Raw genomic sequence first — 26477 nt, forward strand, 5'->3', positions numbered from 1 at the left:
CTGAAAAATCCTCTTTATGCTGAAATCATCATTTTCATTTTTATCTGAAAGCTTAGTATCAAATGAGTGGCTTATAAGTGTTAACAAATTGGCTAATATTAAAAACCTCTCTAAACTCAAGCCAATATTAACTACGTCTGAGAACCCTGAACAGAAAAGGAAAGAACTCTCCTACAATGCTGGCTCCAATTTAATCCCCAATATTTCCTTTAAACAAAGGAGGAGAACAACGTCCCAGCAGGACAGGGCAGCATGACTGGAATGTGAACACTATAAAATAAATTTTCATTTACCATTCTATGTTAAAAATAGCTATTTTATGGATTTTCAAAAATCCATAGTAAGCTGACCAATAAAACAAATCCAAAGGCTCAGGTACAAGACAGGCTGGTTTATGGTCTACAATGATTTACTGGTCTTTGTGGAAGTTGTGCAGTATCCTCCAGGAAAAGACACGAGTTTTTACATAAACAGACATTTATGTATGCATACATACGCACACACATCTAAACTGCAGAACTGACTGTCACAAGATGGGTTTGATAACCAGGCATTACACAAGCTAAAAACAAAAGAGCATTCACAGGAGAAAAGCCCCCGTCCATCCGGGGTTACAGAGATCTCAAAGCACGAGGTCTCAACTCTTGGAGATGCTCACAACAGAGCAGTATCGTGAGGCCTGGAGAAGGATGGAGATGGAGTGCGAGGACATCCCCTTGTACGTGCCCTGCTGTCACTGATCCCTTCCAGAACCAGCCACGTGCAAGGGCCAGAGAGGTGCCCCTGGGTCAGACAGGTGAGGTGATCACAGAACGATCCTCCAAACACATCTGTCAGCAGAGCATCAGCACCCACCACTGCAAGAACCAAGGGAAGCAGGGGAGTGAAGCCCATCTGCACATCTGCAGGTACTACAGGGTCTGCAGATGGTGAGCAAGAGTCACAGGGTTTACTCTCAGAGGATATTTATCATCTTGATCTTCTCTCTCCAGGAACTGTTGCGTATACAACATAGGAGGAGAACCGTGAGCATCACTGACTGCCATGACTGACAGGGATGACCTTTCCAGTGGAGCCAAGTCTACTGCACGACTCCTCCAAGCTGAGGACCAGGCTGTAAAGGAAAGTCAGCCAAAGCACAAACCAAACTTGGGGCAGAATTCACAATCCTCCATAACCAACACACAGCAGTTGGCATGATGAGGGCTGCTCAGCATCCTGCAGATATGTGAACTTCACGTGGATGAAAGTGCATTTGATATAACAAGTATTAAGATGTTAAGCAGGTTATTCTCTGTGTTATATCTTCCTGCATAGGTTATGAGCACTCCTCCCTTCAATCTTTTAAGGAAAATAAAAAAATCCATGAAATAACACTGGTTTTTAACACTTCAGTTATGAAGACATGCAGCTGGAGATTTCCCAGAAAAACGCTACAAAAAGATCAAAGGAGAAATGGTGAAAGAGCAGCGAGAACCCCTTTTAGAGCGAATAAGAAACACAATCCAAGCACTGCCTTGATCCTGTGTAGTGCAGCACTGGGTGGATTATTCATCACAGCCCGCAGCACTGAAGGAACTGGCAGGTACAGCTGGGAGAAAGGCTGAGACACCACCACAGGGACAAAAGGACAGACCTGGTCACGGAGGTGAAGATAAAAATTGCTCCCTGTCCTTTCCAGGCCAAGCAAAGCCAGGTACGTGCTTAGGAAAGGCTCTGGGAAGAGCTCGTCTGGCACAGAGCAGCTGGAAGGGGCCTGGCTGCGGCTCCACATTGATCATCAGAGGAAATACCTGAGCAGAACCCAAGGCCTGGATGGGAAAACACAGAGATTGGGAATGCCAGAACGACAAAAGACATCAAATGAAGAGATGAGGAGTGGACAAGTCCTTCGATAACAGCGCCATGAGTCTCTGGGGTGGAAGTCACCCATGTGGCAGAAGTCACGTCTGTGGGAGTGCTGGATTTTTCATTTCTTCTTGTAATATTTTTGAGTTGCTGTGACGTGGGCTTCAATCTCTTGTGTTTGCAAGAGGGAAGCAGATTTTTTATCAAGTCCTTGCTATGGCTTACGCAAGGATGACTAAGACGGGAAGGCGCAGCTACAAAAGTCACATTTAAACAGCAGTTGAATATTCTGCTGCCAGAGGCCTTCGAAGTCGGTCTTCAAAGTACTGCAAGAACACAGGGAACGACAAGCTACAAGATTCCTACTGAGGCAGGCAACGTGTGGAAACCATGCACGTGCAGTTACACCACGTTGTTCAGAGCAGCAGAAATAGGTGAGCGTTGTCCAGACGGGACAAAAGAGAAGCAGTTTTTCCTTACTTACTTCATACTGTTAAGACTGTTGGACTTGAGCAGAACTGTCCTCCACAAATATAAAACTAAGATTTTCTTAGAAACCCACCATCCCTCGAGACCAGATACTGCCATGGTAAGTCTGGGTGGAGAATCTGCAACAGAAGATGCTCAACTGTGCTCCCCAAGAGAAAAGCTGCTACATCAACACAGTCCCAAGCGAACTGATGCAATGAGGAGATCTGGCCTCACCCTTCTGCATCTGCTGACTCCTTCCACCTCATTTCAGACATGGAAAGTGCTCTGAGGCCCAGGCAGCCAGACATCTGCTCGTGAAGAACGTATTACCCAAATACTGCTCTGTCTTTAAATTCCTCGAGCAAATCACCTAAGAGATTAAACATAACCACTGCCAAAGACAGAGCAAGCATTTTTCAGAGATCCTATACAGCACTCTCATCATCACCAGCTCAGGAATTAAGACACCTTATTTTTCCACAAGGCATGAAGTGTAACCCATGTTAACACAGGCACCACTGATAGATTTTCAGGCCCCGTGGCACAAAGACAAGTGGGCTGTGTCTCGCTGGGTGTTGCTTTGTCTGGAAACACCACACCAGTTTATCCTTTCAGGGAATGCGAGAATGAATTTAGTGCCCAACTGTCAAACAGAGAAGCGACTGAAAGCTCAGGATGTTTAACTGATGACATGCAGTGAAGTTGAATGTTGCTGTAAAAGGTGGCTCTCTTGAGAAGACAAAACCACTGCTCTCATTTTTAACTCTTACAGAACACTGGCAGCCATCGTCAGGGACTCAATTTTCCTGCAGACACCCTCAGGAACATTTACCTGGTTTGTCTTTTGCCGTTGAGAAGCTGCTGTGCGACCGAGGCGCATTTGTCTGCATCCTGTGTGACAAGTCTGAGGTGGCGCAGCAGGTCGTTGTCCGGGAACTTTTTCACTTCCGATTCTTCTATTAAAGCCTTAAAACTGATGAGACCTTTTGGGAAAGACAGTAAGTTAACCAAAGTCCCCCTCTGTGATGGATTTTAAGAGGTAAAGCTGAACAACACATTAAATACCTTCCTATTTCAGCTTCAGTTATATTTTGTGTCAAAGTGATACACAACCTTCTCACACAGAGACAGCTTAGAACGATTTCTGGGACTACAGCAGCTAAAATATTTCCTTTAAAACATGGAATTACACCTGATTTCTTTTGATCGTCACATAAGACAAAAGTTGCTAAGGTTCAGAAACTAAAAAGTGAAAAAATAGCTGCTTAAAATCATATGTTATGGACAAAAGTCAAGATACTTACTTCTTTTATTGTTAATTTTTGCCTCCAGAGCTTCGTTAACGTTGGAAGCCCATTCGTTGTATGATTCCGCACGCATCTTCAGCGCGTTCATCATTGGATAGAGCTCCTCCAGGGTGTAGCGGTACCTACGAGCAGCACAGCATTCAAACTCTTCAGCAACAACTGGGGGAGAGCAGGGAGTGGAAGCGTGGGACAACGAGGTTGGTCCATACAACACAGGGATGATTCGCTGTGCACCCAGGGTTAGGGAATGGAGACCGACAACCACTGCACGTTCCTCCCAAGACAATTTCAACGTTGCAACTGCTTCAAAAAGCAATTTCACCATTCCAATTGGAGCAATTGTGAAACCGTGTTAGGACAAGCTACGTTCACTTAGGACAAAGATGTAACAAAAACAGGAAGAAAAATTAAGAAAAAACCCAGAATATTACTTGGCAAGGACTGGATGTAAGGGATGAGGACCTTGTTGCTACAAATAAAAAAGCAAACTAACTTATGCAGCAATTTTTGCCGTTATAGAGCAAGAAGAGCTGAATGCTGAAAAGAGTCTTTGTATATAAGCACAAAACATGCACTTTGTTTCTGGGGTACCGTATTTGCAAAGGACTGAGAGAAACAGAATACCAAGAGCAGCACCACTGACAAAACAGAGCAGGCACTACATTATCAAACTGCAATACCTACACCTAAAGTATCTCCAGAACACAGCGTTATTTGCTGTCTAAAGCTTACCCCAGTTTATATTTGAAGGTGGGACAGGAGCAGAGATCCTCCACATGGTACAAGCACACCAACAGCCCAGGTTTACATGGGCAATAAACTGCAGACATGAAGCAGGTGGTTTTGCACTTCAAGCACTGCCGCTCATCGTCAGGAAACAGCTCAAAAGCCACTCTCTCCGAGTCAGTCACTCCCTGCAAGAGAGTGTGTCACATCACTTCAAAGCCTAATGAGGAGCTGCTTATTCCAGTCTAAAACATCAGAATCCGAATTCCTCAAAGGAATAACGAAGCTTAGAAATAAGGTATTAAAACCAGGTAGACAGAAATCTTGGTTAATGAAAAATCAGCAATTCTGACTACGCTTCTTAAGAACAAGCACTACTTTAAAGGAGATATTCTGAACAGTATCAAAGGGCAGACGCTAAAGCAAGATGCACGATAAGGTCCTGTGAAATCAGCAGCACTACTCAGGAAGGCGCTGTGCAGCTCTAAGCCCCAGTCAATCTAAGTCCCACCACTGCTTCACTGCTCCTCCATTCATTACAACTCACCAGTTTAGCAACCTTCTCACGCAGCCTCTTCTCCTCTTCAATCATAATGGCCATGTCTTTCTGAACCGTAGATGCTACCACAACATCGAGCACATCTGCTTTGGAAGCCATCTTACAGATCATCTCGTCGTGAGAAAACACGCAGTAGCGGTTAAGCAGACGGTAATGCTCCACGCACTGGCGACCCAATGGCAGCTGCACCGAAAAACATTGAATAAATGAAGAGTTCATCTTGAAAATTACATTAAGACATTAACATTGAACACCTACAGCACCTCAGCTGTCCAAGAAGATGCCCTCATATCAGATGCAACTCTTATTATTTTTCACCAAGAGGGCTATGAAAGTCTTTAACTGTTCTTAATGTGTGTGAAACGTATCATCCACTGCTCTTAAAGTGTGCTACGTGTATCGTCTGATTTAACCACAGATGTTAAAGCAGAAATAAAGTCCAAGTCAGCTTTGCTTTTCAGCTGCAGAAAGCACCTCCTGGAGCATTCCCAGCACAAGAAACAGAAAAATTTCATTCCAGCTCTTGAAAATTTGAATGGAATTTGGGGACACAAACCAGCACTGGTGCTTCTCATACTCTAGGCATGCACAGGACCTTGCCTATGTCCTGCTGTAAAAGCTACGGCAGCCCTAATGTGTCATTTCAAACTGAACCCTGGGAGCCAGAGAAAGCCCACAGTTCATGACACAGAAGAAATAACTGCAGCAAAACCTTATGCTTCCAGTAACAGGCTGCTCCTGATGCGTGGACGGGATTCGTGCCTCAGCAGCGCGTCAGAGCCGCGCATCGGCTGGGAACAACTCTGGAACTGCGCGCTTTAGGAAAATGTGGGTTTAGAACATACCCAGTCAACCGTGCAGAAGTTCACAGCCTCAGCAAAATTGAAACCCTGATTGAAGCCACTGTGATAGGCTCTCGGGAAGGTGATCACAAACTCGCCCGCACACTGGTTGGTTCGATAAACCTAGGAGGAGAGACAGACAAGCGTTAGATCCAACCTAAACAGCACTGAAGGCTCTGAAAAGAAAACTCATCTCCCATTCCTAGTGACTTCCATGATGTCTTCAAACAGCTTTAAAACATACGGCCAAGAATTACACCTGGCCTTTGGTAACGTGTCATCTAAACCCCAGGAAGCAGGGTTTTAATGGTTCTAAGCCATTTTCAGTCACCTGGCTGTGCCTTCTGCACTTGGCTGCTCTGCTGAGAGTTACTCAGGTACAGCACAGGCAAGGAAGAGAAATTTGGAGCCTACTCAAGGGTTCATACTACTGTAAATCCAATACTTTCCGTGCCAGACTACCAGCACGAGGGCAGGCAGGTGTTCCTGCATCTGTCAATTTTGGAGTCTCTCACAGCATAGGAGACACCACAATTTTTGCCACCGTTTCCAGATTTTCCTTTAAGTCCCAAGGTCAGCTAATCAAAAGCTAATTAAGTTGTAAAGGGACATAATTCCCATGAATAATCTAGTATGGAATATGATGGAAACTGATGAAAAATGTTTTTAAAATACCTAAGAACTTATCCAGGAAAAATAAGAGGATGTGGATGACAAATAAAGGAAGAATGGGGTTTGGCTCCTTGTCAGAAACTCTATGCCAAAAAAAACTGTGTCTGATTAGACACACGCACAAAGAGCTCCTGCCATGTTTTCAAAGGTCGAGACTAAACTTTCCGGCTGAGATACAGAAATAGAGATACACCAAGGTGGATCTGCAGAGAAGAGTTTGCCAAGCAACTCCAAAAGCAGCGATGCCATTGCCCATCCGCTCATACTGGCACATTGTACGAGGCAAGGAAGATACAACACACACGGACACTACCACACCATCGCTGCAACCAAAGTTATCGGCTTTGGAGTAGAACTGAAAGGAAAGAGGGTGGGGTTTGGGGGAGTAGCACAGGAGTCCAACAACATACAGGCACTCCGTGGGCCATCAAAGTATTCGGGTTCATTATGGTGACAAGTTGGTGCAAGAGATCTGGCTGAGATTCAAAGAGCTCTGGAGCAAGCTTCTTCATTACATCCTCCAGCTGTTCAGCTGCATACCCTGGGGCTCCATACCACGTTTTAGGCTCCCCCCTGCAAGATTATTAAAAAAAGTTAAATATCAGCAATCTTGTAAGTTACATTTTCAGTCTTCTGCTTTAAAATACACCACGTCACAAGAAGGGTATACCACGAGGAAGGAACGCAAAGATTACGCACCTCCCTGAATTTGCACATTTTATGCAGGTGTCTCCTGCAGACCGAGGTTTTTAACTGCCTGCCTCTCTGAGCACACGTTTCAAACACTCTGGGGAAAAAGGGGACGGGGGGAAAAGACTGAAGAAGTCCTCAGTGAAGTTCTGGTGATTCCAACACAACTTGGGGATCCAAGCTGTTTGTCTTTTACCACGAACACAAACTCCCTCCTGGATCTAACAAGCAAAGCTACTTCTTTCTGTCTTGGCATAATTGCCATTAAAGCAACATATATTAAGTAGAAATTAAACTTCCAGATTGTGTGAGTAAGAGCCACAAAAGACATCAAGAGAAAGTAAATCCTTATCCAAAGTAGGAAGAACTTTTAGGAACTCAATCTAAGCCAGTTGAGAAAATCCAGGTCATGCCTACGCGCTCCAAGGGGCAGTTTCAGGTTTACAATGAAGCTGGCTCACAGCACCACGAAGACGAAAATGCCTTTCCACCCCTTATGAAGAATAAAGTTAGAAAAGGTACTTAAAAAAGAAGAGAACACACAAATCACTTTCTCCGAAGACTCCTGAAGAGCTGGCAGTAAAGTTGACCCAACATTGTTCTTTTTTTCATAAAGCAACTGGGAGGATTGCAGAAGAGTGCACTGCGACTCAAGAAGCATCTCTCATAGTGAGGAATTATTCCTGTGCTCAAACAGCATCTCTGTCATGGTGAGGAGGACAGCGAGCGGGAGGGACTGAGAAAGGGCAGTGACACTGGTACCACAGGGAACAGCAGAGCCATTACTATGCAGTGTAAGTGACTACAGAGCCTTGGACCTGGTCATTGCCTTGGAACAATTCTATGAATTCATGAAAACCAGTCATCGATGCAGCTAAAAACCGTCCTGCGTCCTGACCCAACACGGGGTCAAGAGTTCTGCTCCTTGGTTTGTGTCAGTAGTTATGGACTACGCTAAACTCCACCAGGATACCGGTACCAGGAGAGCAGACCACAGAGGAAGACACAGTTTAACAGATGTGTAGAGGTGCCAGCCCTATGAAGGCAGAAGCTGCAGAATGGATGAAGGTGACAGCTCTTTCTGCACTGCTACCTGACAGCTCCTGCCTTCAGAAATACAGCATCAACGACGTAATTCTTCCTCTGACCAGGACTGACACCTTGTTTATTTCTTAGCAAAGATTTGGTTTTTAATCTTTCTACTATTTCAGGAATTAGCACAGGATTTAGAGTAAGGCAGAACTATTGCCTTCAACCCTGCTGCTGTAGCCTGGTTCACTCAAAATACTGTTCCAGGACACGAGCTCCTTCAGAGCACGTGGGAACACTGAGGATGGAAATGCCACCCCCAGGACATCGTAAGAGCAAGCTCCGCCTTCTGAAGTCTTTTCAGAGTTCAGAGCATCGTCTCTTCAGGTCATCAAGATTGAATCCTCTGCTCAAAAACAGCATTAATGCAACTACACATTGCTCTTGAATAGGCCAAAAACCACAGACATAAACCCCTAAGTAGAGGGGAAATACAGAAGAGTATCTGCAAATGAAAAGACATCAAGGACATTCACGCTGAAGGAGAAATACACTAAAAGCAGTCAGAGCTACTCTCCCATGTGTCTCCAAACGTGTATTTGTATGTGTGCACATGTACATGTGTGCACTTACACATCTTGCTGCCCTGGACTGCAAACACCAATGAAACCTGGCACAAATTACATAGCACATAAAACCATTCCAACATCACCAAGGGAAGCTCTCCTGGAAGAAATCAAGTTTTTCCTGCAAACAAAACCCTCCTCTCCTTCCCAGTTCTGAGCCTGACTGAAGACCCAGACAAAAAAATAAAGGAAGATCATTTTTACAACGTAATCTTGATCACCCATTTCTTTAGCCTCACTCAAACATAACGTCAAGTACCAAGTAAACCAGCGAATTCAGTCAGCAGCAGCTCGTTCAAGGAGCAGCAGTTGAAGAACCCACCAAAACCACCCGAGCAGCACCTGGGATGTGCTTTTACCCTTCTGCTGGAACACTCCCACAAATAAGGGAAGGGAAAAGGCCTGACAGGTTTCAGGGAGAGTGACAAGAATTCTTTAAACCCTAGAAAAGCTGTTGCAAGGTGAGAAGTTTAAGAAGTTCAATCTGTTTAGAACATCAAAGAGATGGCAAAGATCTGTCCTGATTACAGGTGACGAGTATTCGCTTGATGAGAGGATTTATGATAGGATGATCTATCTAACAGACAGAAAATATGCACGATCTTAGGACTGTTAGTTGAAGCTAGATGAGTTTTAAAAAAACTGGCATGGTTTTCAGTTTGACATTGAGCATAAGCAAACATTTGATGGAGTATCTGCTGCATCTCTCATGGATTTGTTTAAAACTGGGAATGGATGTCTCTTTCCAAAATTTGACCTCTTGTCCAACAGCAAATGAATGCAGGAATCGTCCTGAGTCAAATTGAACCCTGCTGCTCCAGGACTGGGAGGGCTGTCCTGGCCTGAGCTCAAATTAATTTGGTTTTAGTCCATTAATTAAAAAGGGGAAGGGGGAATGAAAGGGAAACTGCTTCGGAGGCTGAGTTTATTCCCCACACTCACCAGTGCAGATAGTTAATGGAATAGCTCCAGTGGTCTTCGATATGCCAACAAAATGAGGAAAAGCACATTCCTACGTAGAGCCAGGGTAACTTCATCCCACAGATATCTGCAGTGATGTGAGCAAGCACAGACTGCTCCATCACAGGCATGTTGTTCAAATTCCAGCCACTATCAAGGTACTCCTGGAAATGGAACCGAACGGTCACAGGTTTAAACAACAGGAAAGAAACACGACCCAAGGTAAAACTGCTGCAAGAACAGCAGAAGAAAAGCGTCTTTGCCCATTGAAAAATAAACGAAACAGATCAGTGAACCAAAGACCAAAACCTCCACTGCCTTTGCTCCTTTCACAAACCTTATCTGACCTCTGCTGTTAAAATGAGACTTTTTTTAGTTTAGAAGTTAATAAATAACTTCTACAATAAACCTATGGCTTTCGATGTCCAATCACAGCAAATCTTACTCATTCAAAACCTGATCTAATTCTCCTTTTCAAATACTGTGCCCGATACACAAAACAAACCAGTTGCCACCCAGTTCCCTTATTTTGGGAGAACTGCACTACAAACACACCCAGAGAACTAACAGAGACCTACCTCTTCTTCTGGTCTAACTTTAAATTTCCCACCCCGAACTGGGAAGCCACTGCCGAATTCCTTTGAAGCGATATCAGCTCCATACTCCACTGTCACATCCTCTTCGATGGTACTAACAAGTCTCCAGAATTCTTTTTCAACCAGTTCAGTGGGGACCATCTGGGTATGAGAAGAAGAAAAACAAGGAGCATAAACTCGGGAACCAGAATACTCGTCTCCCCTCTCAAAAGATCTATATTTTAACTAAGCACAAAAAATGAGCTCTCTGTTATGGCACCAGGATAAACCATGAACATACGTGCACTGGCATGTTAAAATAGTCCGACTTGAATGCGTCTGCCATTTCTCCAAACGTGCGAAGCGTGTAGTCTCTTGCTGCTTGTTCAAAGCCAAACGCTTCTTGGGGCTTATTACACTCCTGCAAGTGAAAGGACACTTATTTCTGTAATGCATTCACGAGACAAATCTGTGCTCAGATTCTGCACAAGGAAGGACCAGACAGCTGACCCAAATGAAATGACTGCCCCAGGTCACACAGAGTCAAAGCAACTATTCTGCTTAATTCACCAAATTACAATATTTATAATAACAACAACAACAATAATAATAAGTCTGTATAAACATTAATGAAGCAATTTGCCTCATTTCTCCTTCCTTTAGTATGTCTAAGCAAAGAAAGAAAAGATGCATAGACCTCCACACCGAAGCATCCGGTGAGACTCCCAATTTTAAACATAGAGCAAAGGTGCCAATCAAAATCCAATGTAATCTTTAACATTTTAGCAATGGAAAGGCAGATCAATTTTTGGCTCCACAATATTGTCACAGCTTTGTAATGTGAAGCATGCCCAGCCTTCGTTTTAGCTTTACCCTCCATCACCTTGTTTGCACAACCTTAAGCAACAAAAAACTGTGTTTTCAATACCTAAGATCAACTTAAAAAAACCCAACCCAAACACCAAAATCCCATACAAAATAAAAAATATTCTTCAGCCTAACTGTTACGGTTTGCCACGTTACCTGAGCCAAACACTGGGGACACCTCCAGTCCCCCTTGGGAACATCGTGAAGAGGTGGAATTAAGCAGAAAGTGTGGTAACTGTCGTCACAGCCGTCACACAGCAGCAGGCGGTCCTCGTCGTTACCGCTGCCGCACAGGAGACACACGTACAAATCCACCTGCAATGAGGAAGGGCCAGGGTGGGGATGTGAGCGCTTACGGTAACTCAGTCGTCTGCCAAAGCTTATTTGTATTTTATCTCTGAAATGGAAACGGGAGCAGCATACACAGAATATTCCCACTGAAGTTTAAATAGCCTTGCTATGTAATTTAAGGAAGCACCACCAGAGATGCAAGTCCTTCAGTGTTTTGTTTTTTCCCCAATGACAGAAGCAGTTGGTGACCAGGAGAGTTCAGATCAGCAGTGCTGAGGATCAGGCAGGGATAAATTCACATCATTTCCCCAAGGAAAAGGCACAGGACCCAGACACACTGGGGCTGAGCGCCGCCTGTCCTGCACCACCTCTTCGTTAGCAACGGCCTGGAAGGCTCTTCCCAAACACAGAACAGAGCAGCGAGGACGAGGGATCCCTGTGGTCTTATGTTGGTAAAAAAGCAGCATTTTCTGCTCCTCCCCACAACCCTTTTCCTGTTTGGAGGGTGGGGGTGTCAGGGTTCAAGTATTTGCCTGTTTCCTTCTCAGGTATCTACCGACCTATAGGTGTGGATTGAACAAAGAACAGCTTTGGTTTTAGGAAGGACTCAGGTAGCAGCATGGACAGAAAGAATCTCAGTATTGTCTTCTCAAAAGTGAGACAAATCAGCATCGCTTCCAGTTTGGGGTTTTTCTGGAGTGGGAGTTGGGGCAGGAACAGGGTTGGATTTTTAAGAAGGATTTGAACAACAAAGCTTGTGAGTTAGTGCTGAAATTGTGGAATAAGCGGCAGATCTGCTGGAGAGCCCAGTCTCAATCACTGCTTGTTTGGACCCTCCTTTCAAAACGCTGATTTTGAGACTGTGCCTTAGAGACAGAAAACATGGTGCTTCAGTTCTGGATAGTGAAATGTAACCACCCTCCTGTTTTCAGCTCATAGCAGTGAAGCTTTACACATACGCACATCTTAGCAGGCCCAGACACTGCTTTGTTTCAACCACAGCATTACATGAGGAGTACGAGCCCTTGGCGTGACAGAATGACACGAGATTTCACTGCAAACCCAAGAGACACCCAGAAACACCCAGGAGCAGCAGGAAGCAGCCGAAGGCAGCGCATACTCACAGCATTGGTGGGTTTCTTCGATCGGGCTTTGGATTTGTCTTTCTCTGGCTCCCCGTGCTCTCTCTTCTCGGGCAGTTTCACTGTGCTATGCATCTCCTTCTCTGCTGCCATAAAAGGAAATATGAGGGTATCACAAAATGTTTTCGTGCTTATTTATTTTACTTGTTATCACTTCTTAGACCACATCACTCCAATTTGTCTGCTGAATTACCTGTTATCCCATACATACACCTGTTTCAGTCAACTGCAGGCAAGATTTGAACACCGCAATGCCTGCAGAAGCTGCTGTTACCAGAGCTAGCAATGACTGTCACAACCCCTACTTTTTTGAGTGGGTATTTTAAATTCCATTTAAATTAAACTAAATTTTAAGTATCTTCATAGCTAAGGTCTTGTTTCCACGTGGTTTTCACAAATCTGGTTGAATGACTCCATCAGATTTACAGCGGCACGTCACAAGGACGCAGCTCCTCTGCATTCTCACACTCCTGCCCGATTTGGGAATGTCTCCCCTCAAGTTTTCATTCCTGACATTAAAAAAACAAACTAAACCCCCCCACAACCCCTAATGCACAGCAGAGTGTGGAGAACCCCAGGGGCAGGGAGCTTCTTGGCTAAATTTCAAATGTCAGACCCTGACACCTGCACATGAGAACCCAGAGCATCGCCTGCAGTGCAAGAGCTCACAAAGCTACTGAAGAGATATTAATTTCTATATCAGAAATTCAAGCATTAAAAAGCTGTCCACAGCTTCTTCCTTCTATTCTTCAGAGGGGAAATTTAAAAAAAAAAAAGGTTAATGCCTTTAAAGAAGAAAAATATCAAATTAATAAAGACTACTAGCTGCATAAATTATTGAAAAAATGTTTTGACTGAAACGAAGGAGACTGAGAAACTGCTGAATTAATTCCAGTTACTAAGTAGTCGTAAATGGTTCCTGTATTTGCTTTGCCAAATTATTTGTCAACAAGTGTGTTCATCCGTTGGATGGCATTAAACATTTCTTCTTAGCCTGAAATTACGATTTCTTAAGGACAGATAACCACAGACTTGGGACCACTGAGAGAAGCAATTTAAAAACTGATATTGTGGGAACTTAATCATTAAATTCACACCACTCTGTCTTCTGTCTTCGTGACTTTCATTTCCTGATTTCAAATTTAAATTCTTTCCTGAAAGTGTCTGAAATCCGACACCTTCGTAAAAGTTTCCTCTGTTTAACGCCAGTGGGATTGATGCTATGCACAGTACAGAACAAATATGGCTCAAAGCTCATTTCCGATCGCTCCGTAAGAGACACTGAAGTTTAAAAACAGTAGACTTTTTTCAACTGAAAATACCTTCTTCTCCAAGAAAACTCAACCACTCTCAAAACAACCAGCAGCATTTCTAAGCAATAAATGTTTTTACAATAAATTCCAAATTAAAAATTAAATTGACAGACATCTTTTTTTTCAATATTCTGAACTGTTCCAATTGCTGAATTTAACTCTGGTCCCAGAATGAGTTTGTGCACGGCAACAGAAACCGGATTCCCATTTCCTATCACTCCCCACTCACCATTTTCACACTTGGTGGGGGCGCAGCCCATTCTACGTCTCAGATTATGAGTTCGGACTTCGGGAGCGTCAGATTCAGTCTTAATATTGGTTGCCTTCAAAAAGAAAAAAGAAAAGAAACAAGTCAGCAATGTCTTTAGCTGCAACACTTTGGTTTCACACCTGCACGTGTAAACGCTCGCTGCCATCCGCGCCGACGCTGTCAGAGCAGGGATGGGGCGGTTTGGAGCCTGCAGAGCTTGGGGGAAGGCATGGAAAGACTTTGAGGACTTGGATTAAACTCCAAGAACCATTTCACACTTACAAACAAATCAAAACCTGCGTTTCTGAAACACCTGTATTGTATTTTTTAGAAAGAGTTCAGAGAGAAGTAACGCAGGGAACAACCTGGAGAGATTGGCAAGGAAATCCTACAGAAAGGCTGTGCCAATAACGACACCATGTTTTTAATTTGATTTCAGTGGATAAACAGCAAAGGAGCGAGGAACTCTGGGCTTTCATCGATTTTCTTTTACTCCTGAGCAGCAGTGCGTACTCCAGACGTCCAGGGCACTCAGTGTGTCGTGAAACTTTCAATACAGGACAATGCTTTTCTATTTAATTCTTCTACTTCTTCCCTGAGTTCTGAAACGGTGAGAACAAGTCTCAAAACCCCTGTCATGAAGACAGGTTTCTCCAACATTTTTTAAGCCTAATTTCTCAAGGAAATGAGCTCATGCAGCCACTCTCTTGCTACCCCCGCGAGTCAGCCCAGCATCACCCACCGCCTGAGCCCCAAATCGTGGGACTTGTTGGCCTGGCACTAAACGCAGCATCAGGTACTCAAATGGGGTGGGGTGCATTGGGTTTGGGATTTTCTGTAGGTTGTATTTGGTTGGGTTAACTGTGGATTTTTACAGAGGTGGCTTTGACATTATTTCCCTTCACTTTCTGTGTCTCCTTTATCCAAATTTCTGCCTCCATGAGTCCACTCGGACGTCCATCACTTAAGATACGCAATAAAATGCTGCTCATTCTGTTCGGTACCACTGAACCAGGACCCCTTTGCACGGATCCTCCAGCAATGCAGTACCAGACGCCTCATCCTCTGCATCTTTTGACTTCTGGGAGTTACATCTGGATTCTGTGTTTAAGCCTATATTTAGCTTCACAAGAGCAGCTCTTCTTTTCTGCCTGAGCCTTTTATCACATCCATTCATCTCATTTTCACATCCGCAGCGTTGTTCTGGTCTCTTACGTTTAAATTTTCTCCATCAAGCACCTGAATCCTTTGCATTTCAAATCCAGCCTTTGGCTGACATTGTCCTTTTCCCTTCTAATTATGAACACTTTCTCCCAAGTGTTTACTCACCGGGTAGGAAAGGGCAAGGCAAGACTGTAAATGTCTTACAACTGCAAACTCACACTTAGCCCATAGCCTGTATTTTTTGACTGAAAGAATAATTTACAGTAATTTCCTGCAGTTCGCTTATTTTAAAGGTTTCTAGTCGATGGTTAGCCTTTGAAAAGCAGGAAATGACAAAGAACGAACTTAGGTTTTACAGTTTAAGACACTGACAAGTCCTTGTGTATCTCATAAAAGCAGAAAGTTGAGATACACCAAACAAACGTTACTGCTCTGCAAGCAGGTGAGTGCAAAAATCAACTGTGTGTAGCTTGAATGAAGAATAAAATGGATTTAATCGACGTAACTGACTTTGCACTGAAACGGAATAGAAACACATCAACAAGTCTTAACTCTTGGAAACTATTGTCATAAAACATACAGCTCCTTCCTAAGCAAGTTAGTCCATGCTGCTTAATTCAGCCATAGCTCTGGATGTCACAATCCTTTTCTTAATCGAGTTTATTTCTTCCACAAGAATTAGGCACATGACATCAGCAGTGCTCAGGGAAGGAGCCCAGGGGGCTGCCTTGCATTTTGGCTAAGTACAAGCAGCTCATTTCCACAGAAATGGCAAAACCATGCACTTCTTGTTAGTGCCATCAGACACCACTGCCAGAGAAACAGCAACAGTTCTCAAATATATTTGCCCTGCTGTTCATCTTTAAAGGACCCATGAGAACCAACATCTTTCAGCTACAGGCAGAGACTTCAAAATGGGAAGTTTCAGACCAAACACTGAGGTTTTCTCAGAATTATAAACCTATCTGCAACTGGGTATTTGAGTAGAAAAGCTCTAGAAAACCTTAATTGTAACTTATTAACTAAGTGATTATAGGCAGAATTTGCAACAACCAAGCTGCACTACTTGGTAGTAACAAAGACCAAGATTAGAACAGTTAATGGAGAGTCTGAAACGAACTTAAACAGAAATCTGGATTAGAAACAGAGCCAATCGTGCCCTTCCCAGCTCCTCGAGTCACCACTGAGACCATCCCGGGAATGCACCTCCAGACACGGTCACCGCCTAAAATGTGTCTTCACAGGAGAATCCATGCAGATCTATTCAATACATGTTACGCTTATCCATATAAATATTATTTCTTAAGCACATGTAAGATTAATCCTGTTGGACTGTACAAGACCACACTGACTTAACGTTATGCATTTTTTTCCTTATATTGCATGGTGAAAGTATTGGAAATTGATAAAACTCAGAGTAAAAAACGAACACAACGATGCTGTAACAATGAAATACCAGAAAGTTGTACCCAAACCTCCTCTGCTCTAACATCTGGCTTCAACTCAGAAAGAGGTACAGAAACCTCCCAAGACATTTGAAGAATAACTACAGCTCACCAAGGTGCAAAAGACAAACTTCACTTCTCGAATTTGTCACCTGTGTTTTGACCTGAGCCCCATATTATTTATGAACATGTTAAAAACATGATTACAGTGTCCACTCTCGTAACCAATGTGTAAGGGGAACGGCTTCAGTGGAAGAAGCCTCTCAGAACTCAGACCTCAGGAACAACACTTTTTCAAGTGTCACACAGTCCTTACCATACTATTTATAATTTCTGCTCCTGTAAATGTTTAGGCATGCTTAACAATGACAAAGAAAAACTTTAACAGCTGTTTACTACACGTATACATCTAGCGATCTGGTCAAAGTCTATTCACTGAGGCATGGAGTGATAGGATGAGGGGTAATGGTTTTAAACTGGAAAAGGGCAGATTTAGGTTGGATGTGAGGAAAAAGCTCTTCCCCATGAGGTGGTCGATCAGTGGCACAGGTTGCCCAGAGGTGGTGCAGGCCCCATCCCTGGAGATGTTCAAGGCCAGGCTTGCTGGGGCTGTGAGCAACCTGATGTGGTTCAAGATGTCCCTGCTCCCTGCAGGGTTGGACTGGAGGAGCTGTGAAGGTCCCTTCCAACCCAGCACATTTTGTGACTACGAAACAACATTTCTCCTGTAATTTCACTAAAAGCTGTTGTGCCATGCAGCCATCGCTGTGCTCCAGCTCCAAGCTCGGTCACCACGGAGCATCTGCCCGTGTCCATGGGATTCTCTCACCTCTGCTCTCAGGCGCTTTGCTCGCCGAGCAGGCGGACACGTTTCGGATGGGGAAACAGACTGGCGCTGCGGGATGTCATGGGGTTTGTACTCCTTGTCCTTGGTGTCACTGGTGAGGTCTGGTTTCTGTAAGCACTAAAAGACAATTAGGACTTAATTACCACCTCCACTTCTAATACAGGCTTTGTGTAGAATGATTTCCTGGCTAATGTGAAAGAACATAGACAGGGCTTTGATAATGACTGTGCTGAGTTAATAAAAACAGCATTTATGACAATGGTAACATTACCTATTTGAACAAGTCACAAAATCACTTCTTCCTGCCCTTTTACTGAATGCAACAACCATAATAAAGGATCTTAAATAGAGCAGAAACCATCCTTTAAATTTTATGAGCACCAAACAGTCCTCTGTGGGAATACCAACACCAGTTCTTCTAGGAAACGGTGTTTCTGGAGACTATCAATGCACAACGGAAGCTGCTGCTATGTCCTCAGGTTGCATTACTGTAATGCCAAGGTGCAAAGCAATATAGAAGTAAATTACGGCCTATCATACATCCCTGTCTGAGTAACAGCACTGCAGAAGTGATGTTCCTCGTATGTTCTGTAGAGGACAACGCCGCTGTGTGAATAAAGGGCAGAAGGGAAGACGCAAGAACGGTTTTAGTGCTTTCAAGTCACTGAATGAACACATCTCATTGCTGAAACTTATGCACACATTTGGCAAGTGTCGTGGTTTAGGCCCAGCGCATAACTGAGCACCACGATGGCCCAAAAAAGGGCCAGTCAAAATAAGGACTGGGAGGGCTTCTCACCACTTAAACAGGTCACAGGCAAAAGACAGACTCATCATAAGGAATAAAACCAAAACAATTTTAGTTTGTTACCAACATCAGAGTGGAACAATGGGAGATACAACCAGATCTTAAAATCAAAAACACCTTCCCCCCACTCCTCCCTTCTTCCCGGGCTCAGCTTTTGTTCCCGGTTTCTTCACCTTCCCTCTCCTCCTTTGCCTTGAGGCGCAGGGGGGGTGGGAGTGGGGGGTTGCAGTCGGTTTTTCACATGTGCTTCACAGGAGTAGGAAGAACTCAGCCCAGTGTCTCTCTCTGCTTCCACGTGGCCCCCTTTCCATAGGGGAAAAAGTCCTCAGAACTCCAATCTGGGTCTGCCCACAGCTGCAGTTTCCCTCACACACGAACTGCTCCAGCACACACTGCCCGCAGTCACGGCCTCTTCAGGGGCAGCCCCTGCTCATGTGGCCCTGCCCCACCGCTGAGCTCCACGGGCCGCAGGCAGTCGGCTCTTGCCATGGGTTGCAAAGGGGAAACCTGGGCTCTGCGTCCTCCTCCTCCTCCTTCTCCTTTCCTTCCTTCAAACTGCCCCTGGTGTTCTTTGAAGTTGTTCTCCTCAGGTCCCACTCCTTTCTCCACTGCAGGTCTCCTCCGATGGTTCTGGAGATCCCAGCTCTCTCTCTTTTTCTTTTCCAGGATGGAGCTGCAGTGGGGCTTAACCTTAAGTTGTGGTCCTTGCCCCGGGCAAGGCCAGGGCCACACCACCCGCACCTTGGGCCATGCTGGTCAGGGCCGGTGCCAGAGAGAGAGAGGTATGTCCTGCACCCCCCTTAAATTCATGAATTTGCAGGGGCGCTGATTGGCTTAGCCCTGGTCAGAGGTGGGTCTGACAAAGGAAAAGGGGGAGGTTTTCGGGTAGCTTCTTAAAGAGCCATCTCCGTGGCCCTTCCCCCGTTACCAAAGACGCAACCAAAAGCTCCTCACAGAAAACCCAACACAGCAAGAAAAGTAATAATCAATGACAGTTCCAAGTTTGTCAAACCACACAATGTTCAGTAACAGCAGAACAAGTGTAACAGTTTTTAGTGAGTAAACAAATCCTGAAGAAAGAAAAAGCTCTTCTGTTGTCAGGAAGTATTTCACATCCATTGCTGGATCCACTGCTCAATGAAACCTCCAGGATTTCTACTTTATTTAGGACTGCTTTCAATCTCAGACTTCGTAAGCTCTTTGAAAGCAAATGTCTTGACTTAATTTCAACATTAAACACATACAAAAAACAGGTCCTGGCTGATGTTCAAAGCCACAGAGACAGCAGCGGCTCCTCTGAGGAGCTTCCTCCTCTAAAGCCCTCACTGAAAGATGCTGCTGGGAATTATTGCACATTTACAGCAGCGGGAGAAAGTCACAGGTAACGATTTCTCAGGACAAAAACTGGACAGGTAGAAAATGTGAGTGAGTAGGAAAAATGAAACTAAGAGAACAGAAAAGCAAATGAGGCTGAATTTGGCAATGCTCTAAGTAGCACTAATGACTCTTGTAAATTCTGGTTCCTTGAATCATGTCCCCAAGTGGAATCCAAACCTTTAATAAAAGCATTATTTTCTTCTCCTTCTAGTGACAGAAGACGTAAGTGCCACAAAAACAAGAATCCAGAAGGCAAACAGCTTTTCCTAAACAAACGGGTAATGAAGCCTGGGAAGAAAAGCAACAAATGGTGTCACTTGCCTCACTTCTTCAGTGTCCAAGGAAAAAAAATAAAAACTTAAAAAACACACTGTTCATTGAAAAAAAGCCCAGAAGATATTTTCTAAATATTGAGGTTTCAACAACTGTTGAAGCAGAAACATTTCCCAGTGCCTCAGTAACCTGCAGGCAAAGCAGTGGTATCAAACGGCTGTTGATGAACACTTCCAGTTGTACCCAGAGGAGGAACCGGACACACGAGGGCTGTCTCAAGGATGGGGACTCCTCTGAACCTGCTCCACTCCCACACTGACCTGATGAGCTGCAAGCACAGGCCTTGAACCAAGGACATGGCTGCTATTTCTTCAGTCCTCTCCCAAAGGCAGAGCTGTTTTGGCAATGTCAAGCTGCTGGCAATGATCACTGAACCATAAAAGCTCACCCTGAGCTCCAGGTTGTGATCGTGATCTCATGTTCTGAGGTGGCTGCAAGGGAATCCTTGAACTCCAGTGGAGGCAGGGAGTAAAAACCCTGCAGCTGAGACCACTGTGGAGCAGCTCCTTTGCAGGACACTGCAGGAATGTGCACAAGGCCTCCGGGATGACAAAAGATGTGAAAAAAGCAGGGATACAATCCATCTCCTCCTGGTTGAGATGTTCCTGAAGTAGTAATTTACACATAAACCGCTCACCCAGACTCCTTGTACTCACTGAATACAACTGGTCTATCCCCGCTGCGATGGATGAGAACCATCACACTCCAGGAGTACCCATTTTTCTTCAGTAACAGCGAAGAGTCCCAGAGAACCGGCTCACACAGAAACTTCTTCGTCAGAGGCACACACGTATAAATCCTTGGACATCTGAATGCCACTCAGTACATTAAAGCCTTCGTTTGGAAGAGACCAGACCCAGAATTACAGAACTGGCTGCATTCACTGAAAAGATCACCACAAGACCATCTCCAGCTTCCTAACAGATCTTTAAGCCACGTGTAAACAAATAATGCCATACACAGTTCTGGATGAGATCTAAGTTATGGCGTGGTCGGCGGTGATCCTGGCTGCGGGAAGAGTTTCTCTCCAAAGGTTTGTTGAAATATGGCAAGAAGGAACCACACACATCTCCAACTGTCAAAACAAATTGCTGCATCTTCTCCAAAAACCACCACCACAGATGCTCGGATCCCAGCAAAGCACCGAACAGACACACAATAAAACGGACACCTACACAACAGGCACCTGGGAGAGCACCACGTCCTGAGAACACACGGGAGAAAGCCAAAAATTCTCTAAGCTGAGAGTCTTCCTCAAAAACCGTACTGCAAAACAAACTCAGGTGGGAAGACAACATTGTCAGGAAGGAAAAAAACCCAAAAAATAAGTCAAATTGTAGAGTGAGAAGTGAACTAAACCCAAGGTAGAGTGAGAAGTGAACTAAACCCAAGGTATTTCTGAGGATTCTCTTGGTTCATTGAAAAAATACGTCTTGGCCACATATAAAAGGTGAAGATTTTAACAGCTTGGGGTGGGGAGGGGAGTTAAAAACTGAAGTTAACCAAACCTGCCCAGCTTTTCCAGAACTGCATCCACTAAACACAGCGGTTTGGAACAAATCTCAGTGACCACTGCAAGAGAGCTTGAGAGTTACACTGAAAAAGCAGCGCGACCTCATTTGGGAACGTTTTTTCTTTTCAAAAAAGCTCCACTACTGAGCAAACCGCGCAGGCAAACAGCACCACACGGGAACCTCCACTGCCGAGGAGACGCGCTACCACGTTAACTGGTTTCCAGCTTCCAGATCTTACCTATGTCATTGCACCTCAAAAAGACGAAAGCAAAGCGAAGGGTTACAAAACACATCACCTAAAAAAAGGCAATCCAGTCTTCAGAACTAATAAAAAAGCACAGTTTTCCATGAAATGCCTTCAGAAACTGGTGTTGCTTTCCATTGCTTAATACGAATGTGTTTGAGGCACGGTAAAACACATTTGCTACAAGTGTCCCCACAGCAGTTTTCTTCAACCATATTTCATTCTTATGCTCCATTTGCAAAACATTCCAAGCTGCTGAAGGATTTCCAGACTCTGGTTGTTCCTCACTGCAAGGTGACCATCGCAGCAAAGCCTTCAATTCCAACCCTTCTTGACTCACGTCAAATCCCTCCCCCATTGTGGGAGCTTTAGGTAAAGGGCCAGCATTGATTTTTGTAGATGGGGACGTGCTCATAACAGGATTAGGGATTTATTGCTTTAAAAAGGTCAACGCTGCACTCTGAAAGATCATCACGGTAAGAGTGTTTCAAAGAAATGGAAATAGAAGTTGGCAATTGCAACCTATTTTGGTTTTCCAAATAAATGACTACTGCTCTCAAAGAAAAGCCCTGTTCTTCATTAGAGATTACGTTGCTTCCACTTTCAGCAAACCCTGAATGCTGTTTTAATGGTCAAATCTAAGCAGGAAGGACGAAGATTTAAGCTTGAAAAAGCCAAAAGCCACAGTGTTAACTACACTTCAATATCCATGGAGCGTTCTTCAACCTGGGACACCCATCAGAAGTGAGCTGAGTCACTGCCGTGGTTTGACACAGCCCCTCAGGACACAGCCAAGGTACCCCTGCTCCACCAGAGATGGACCTTTCCTGAGCTAGGAACACAGGAGAATGCTGCACTTGACAAAAGAAATCATTACAGGAAGTCTGAATGCCCGCTAGCATGATAATTCAGCAAACCATAGAGAGAAAGTACAAAAAGGTGCTATACAGAGCAGTTGGTAAGAGGCCACCGTCAAGAATAATTCTAAAATCTCTATTTCTGATTAGAAATTTGGCTGTAGCTTCTTGAATCGCCCTGGCATCAACACCACAGACTGCATCTTCTCACCTGTGCTCCATCAAGCATGAAATGCAGTGTTTGGAAATGATCCATCAATAAAAACCAAACCAAACAAAAAACGCTGGCTGCTAAATTAACTGAACTTACCAGGAGGCTCGCTCCGGACTGGAACAAGTTGTAAGGGTAGAGGATGCGCTCGTAGTGCGCACGGATGTGGGAACCCACGGCTTTGCCCGGAGCAAATCCCATCCTGGTGGCTATTTTGGTCCATTTTCTCTCTTTGCAAATAACATCGAATCCTCCTTCTTCTGCGACTAGCTACAAAGTGAAAAGAAAATGGGCATACATTTAATACTAAAATTATCAGTACAATCAGTTCCTCTCGCTGGAACAAGCACTGTGAAATAGGCCCAAATGCAACCAAATAAAAACTGCCCTAAACATTAAGAAACACAAAGAAAACAGAGAGAACAAACATGTCCTTGGGGTCAGTGAATCCCATCCCTCCCTGTTACAATACATCAACTTCTCCACAAGTTTCACCCTAAAAGCAATTGCATTTTTCCTCCCATGGAAATGTGTTTTCTCCTCCCTGTCATTGTTCAGAGGCTTCCTCCAGTTAAACCCAAGCTTATTCACGACTCTTTGTATCCAAGTTCAACTTTAAAGAAGAGCTGGAAATTGAATTTGATGTCCCAGCTCCACGATGATGTATTTATCACTATTTTTTCACCTTAGCTAAGTTAGGTTAAGCAAAATACTTTTTTCAGCTTAGATGTACCCCAAACTCTCCCTTGAACAACCGTGATACAGTGTCAGAAAACACAACATCTTTTTGGGATAAGCAGTCTTACTCTATTAAGTTGAAATAAGTCCAAGATCTTCCTCTCCACATGAGGAATTTTCAGTGTACATCCTTGAAGCTCCCAAAATTTTGCAATCTGGTCCAGGAAATTCAGCTTTACACGAGTTTGAGCCTGGAAAAAAAAACCAACAAATAAATGAAATGCATACTAAATGCAGACGAAGCTTTTGTTCATAAAGATTTAGTTTACTATATTTTAAAATATATTTTTATTTATATCGTATATATTTGTATATTTATTTCTATGTATTTATAAAAATGTAGTCTATATATATTTTGGGTCTTGTTCGAAGCTTTTTTTGTTGCAGATGAAGCAGTTTATAACGTTACAGCCTCAGTTGCCTTCCTGGCTTTTCCCTCTGCAAGTGTAATTTTGCATTTTCCCCTCTCTTCATAAGCAGAAAACCCAGATCCACAGAGACACCCCCAGTCTTCCCTCAAGTCACTTTGTTAAGTTCCACTGCATTTAGAAAAGCACTTTCTGAGAACAGACAAGCAATGAGTTATTCCTGCTAAAAACGACCCAAATTAGCCGCACTGCTAGGATTTACTACATTTATTATGTTAATAACTGCAGCAGTTTATTACAATTTGATTTATTTGGAATAAACTAAAAAATAAATCAGTATTTATGGTTTATTTTTAAGAAAAAAATTCAAAAGAGGGTGGGTTCTGTTGCCCCTTTTGACTCCCAACTGGATTTGTTTCATTTTTATGGACACAAACCAGGCAGGGCAGGGCGCGTTTGCACAGCAGTTCACACAGTAACTTATATAGCTTAAATTTTGACACATTTTCATCCCATTTTCCATTCTTAAGGTAAAAAATGGCCATGTCTGTACAGAATAACTCGCTCTTAACAAGCTGCGTCCACAGAAATCTCCTCTTTGAGTCCTGACCCTGGCGCTGCACAAACCACCCCAGGCAGTCACCCCCACCCCAGTTCATCCCAGTTGGGAGCCAACCAGGACCCACTGCGCTCCCCTCCAGCCTGAATTCCTGAAAGCACTGAATGAAAGTGCTTGTGAGCAGCAAATTTCCACCAATTGAATCCAGATTTTGTAATTGTCTCCTTCAAATGTCTCGTTATTTTTAAAGCACTCTGTAAATGCCTCATCTCTCTCCTTCGAAAAGATGCTGTACAAGTGCAAAATGCAGAGGCAAATCTACAGCACTCAAGAATTTGAGTTTAACCACTTACAAGCACCTCTGTGTGGAAAAGGCCTGAATTGTGTTCCTTTAATGAGCATTAACTTTACTTTTGATGCTTGGGATGGTTTTAAACAAATTAATTTCTGTGCTAATTAAAAGCCAATGTTCAGAGGTCCTGAGTGCTGTCAAACACAGCTCGTGGTCAACCCACTGCAAAACCCAACCTCTCCAAACAGTAATTAAACGTTTTGAAGCAGCAGCGATGTTCAGCTTTACAATTTACCTCCAATTCATTGAGCCTCTGGATCCTCGGTGTAAAGTGAAGCTTGTCCACATCACATGCAAACGGAGGCTGCCAATCCTGGGAAAACAGAAGAGTTTCATCAAAAGACCAGGAAAATGAAGGACAATCCTCTAGATGGGATTCCTCAGTGGGAAGATGACCGTTTGAGAGCAGAGACTTTAAATGTGTGTGAAGGACAAATGCAGCGGTTAGCGTTCATAAACGGCGGTCTCCAAAACAAACAGCAAATGCACTTAAAACCAGAAAAAAATAAAGCTTTTTTTCCTTAATTCCTTGTCTGCAAACATTCAGGAACAGCTGGAATACAACCAATTGAAAAATTATTACTGCTTTGACAAAATACCTGCAACTGGTAGTGCTGTTTATGAACACAGCTACAAAGCAGTTTTATCTTTGAGATCTCTGACATCCATCACGTGCAGTTGGTTTGGCAACACACAGCTTCACTAAATCAAACTGGATTTGATTTGAACCCGACAGTAATTTATTACATATAAAGCTATCTTATCATCACTAATTACAGAATGGAGATAACGCCCATGAGAGCTCCCCACAACGGGGAAAGACAAGAGCTTTCTACCAGGAAAACAAAAACATTTCCTCAACGCCCGCGGACTAAGGCAGCTGAGATAAGACCAGCAACAGCAGCAGAGGATTTGTTATTTTAGCAGACACAGTTGATATGAAAACGAGCACCAAACATAACTATAAAGGATTTGCAAAACAGTTCTCTTGCAGACACCCAGTTCCGTGTCACGCCGATCTCACCCCATCACCAGGGCAAGCCATGGCAGAACCAGGTGCTTCCCAGCTCGAGAGAGGGGACCTGAGAGTCACCGACAGCGTGGACACCCCGAGGAGCTGAGGGATGCGCTTTATCAAGTGTACCTTGACCAATCCAGGCCTCTGCATTGGTAAGAGCCATGATTTCTGATCCTACAAGGCATTTTCAGCCCATCCAAACTTGGCAAGGCCAGGTTGAAATTAAAACTTGAACTGGAAATTAGATGACAACAGAGGGGTCAGGATGATGAATTATCATGGGGATGTCAACCCTCGACCACTGGGATGTGCTTCTCAATCATTTTTGTTCTCCAACCACCAGACTGACCGGTGTCCAATGGCACAATGTTCTTAAAAACAGATAAAATGGACCCTGCTTTTACTGACTATTTGTTTTGCCAGAACACCAAATGCAATGAAAACAGATGAAGAAAACTTCCGATGCTCTTTTGT

General features: G+C 43.9%; 1 protein-coding gene across 1 annotated transcript in view; it reads right to left on the reverse strand.

Annotated features, from left to right (window-relative positions):
- Window positions 1-25298, reverse strand: part of KDM5B (lysine (K)-specific demethylase 5B) — a gene marked incomplete at its 5' end in the record, with an annotated part of 40723 nt that extends 15425 nt beyond the window's left edge. Inside the window, 16 exons of the mRNA XM_010181876.1 lie at window positions 3152-3302; window positions 3624-3748; window positions 4359-4540; window positions 4900-5094; window positions 5757-5876; window positions 6836-6998; window positions 9713-9894; window positions 10309-10467; window positions 10607-10726; window positions 11329-11487; window positions 12588-12688; window positions 14148-14241; window positions 17607-17741; window positions 23068-23238; window positions 23775-23897; window positions 25221-25298. Coding sequence (XP_010180178.1) covers window positions 3152-3302; window positions 3624-3748; window positions 4359-4540; window positions 4900-5094; window positions 5757-5876; window positions 6836-6998; window positions 9713-9894; window positions 10309-10467; window positions 10607-10726; window positions 11329-11487; window positions 12588-12688; window positions 14148-14241; window positions 17607-17741; window positions 23068-23238; window positions 23775-23897; window positions 25221-25298 — 2258 coding nt within the window. The remainder of the gene's footprint in view (window positions 1-3151; window positions 3303-3623; window positions 3749-4358; window positions 4541-4899; window positions 5095-5756; window positions 5877-6835; window positions 6999-9712; window positions 9895-10308; window positions 10468-10606; window positions 10727-11328; window positions 11488-12587; window positions 12689-14147; window positions 14242-17606; window positions 17742-23067; window positions 23239-23774; window positions 23898-25220) is intronic.
- Between the last annotated feature and the right edge of the window lie 1179 nt (window positions 25299-26477).

Source organism: Mesitornis unicolor, unplaced genomic scaffold, assembly GCF_000695765.1.
Source record: "Mesitornis unicolor isolate BGI_N332 unplaced genomic scaffold, ASM69576v1 scaffold17573, whole genome shotgun sequence".
Taxonomy (NCBI): Eukaryota; Metazoa; Chordata; class Aves; order Mesitornithiformes; family Mesitornithidae; genus Mesitornis; species Mesitornis unicolor.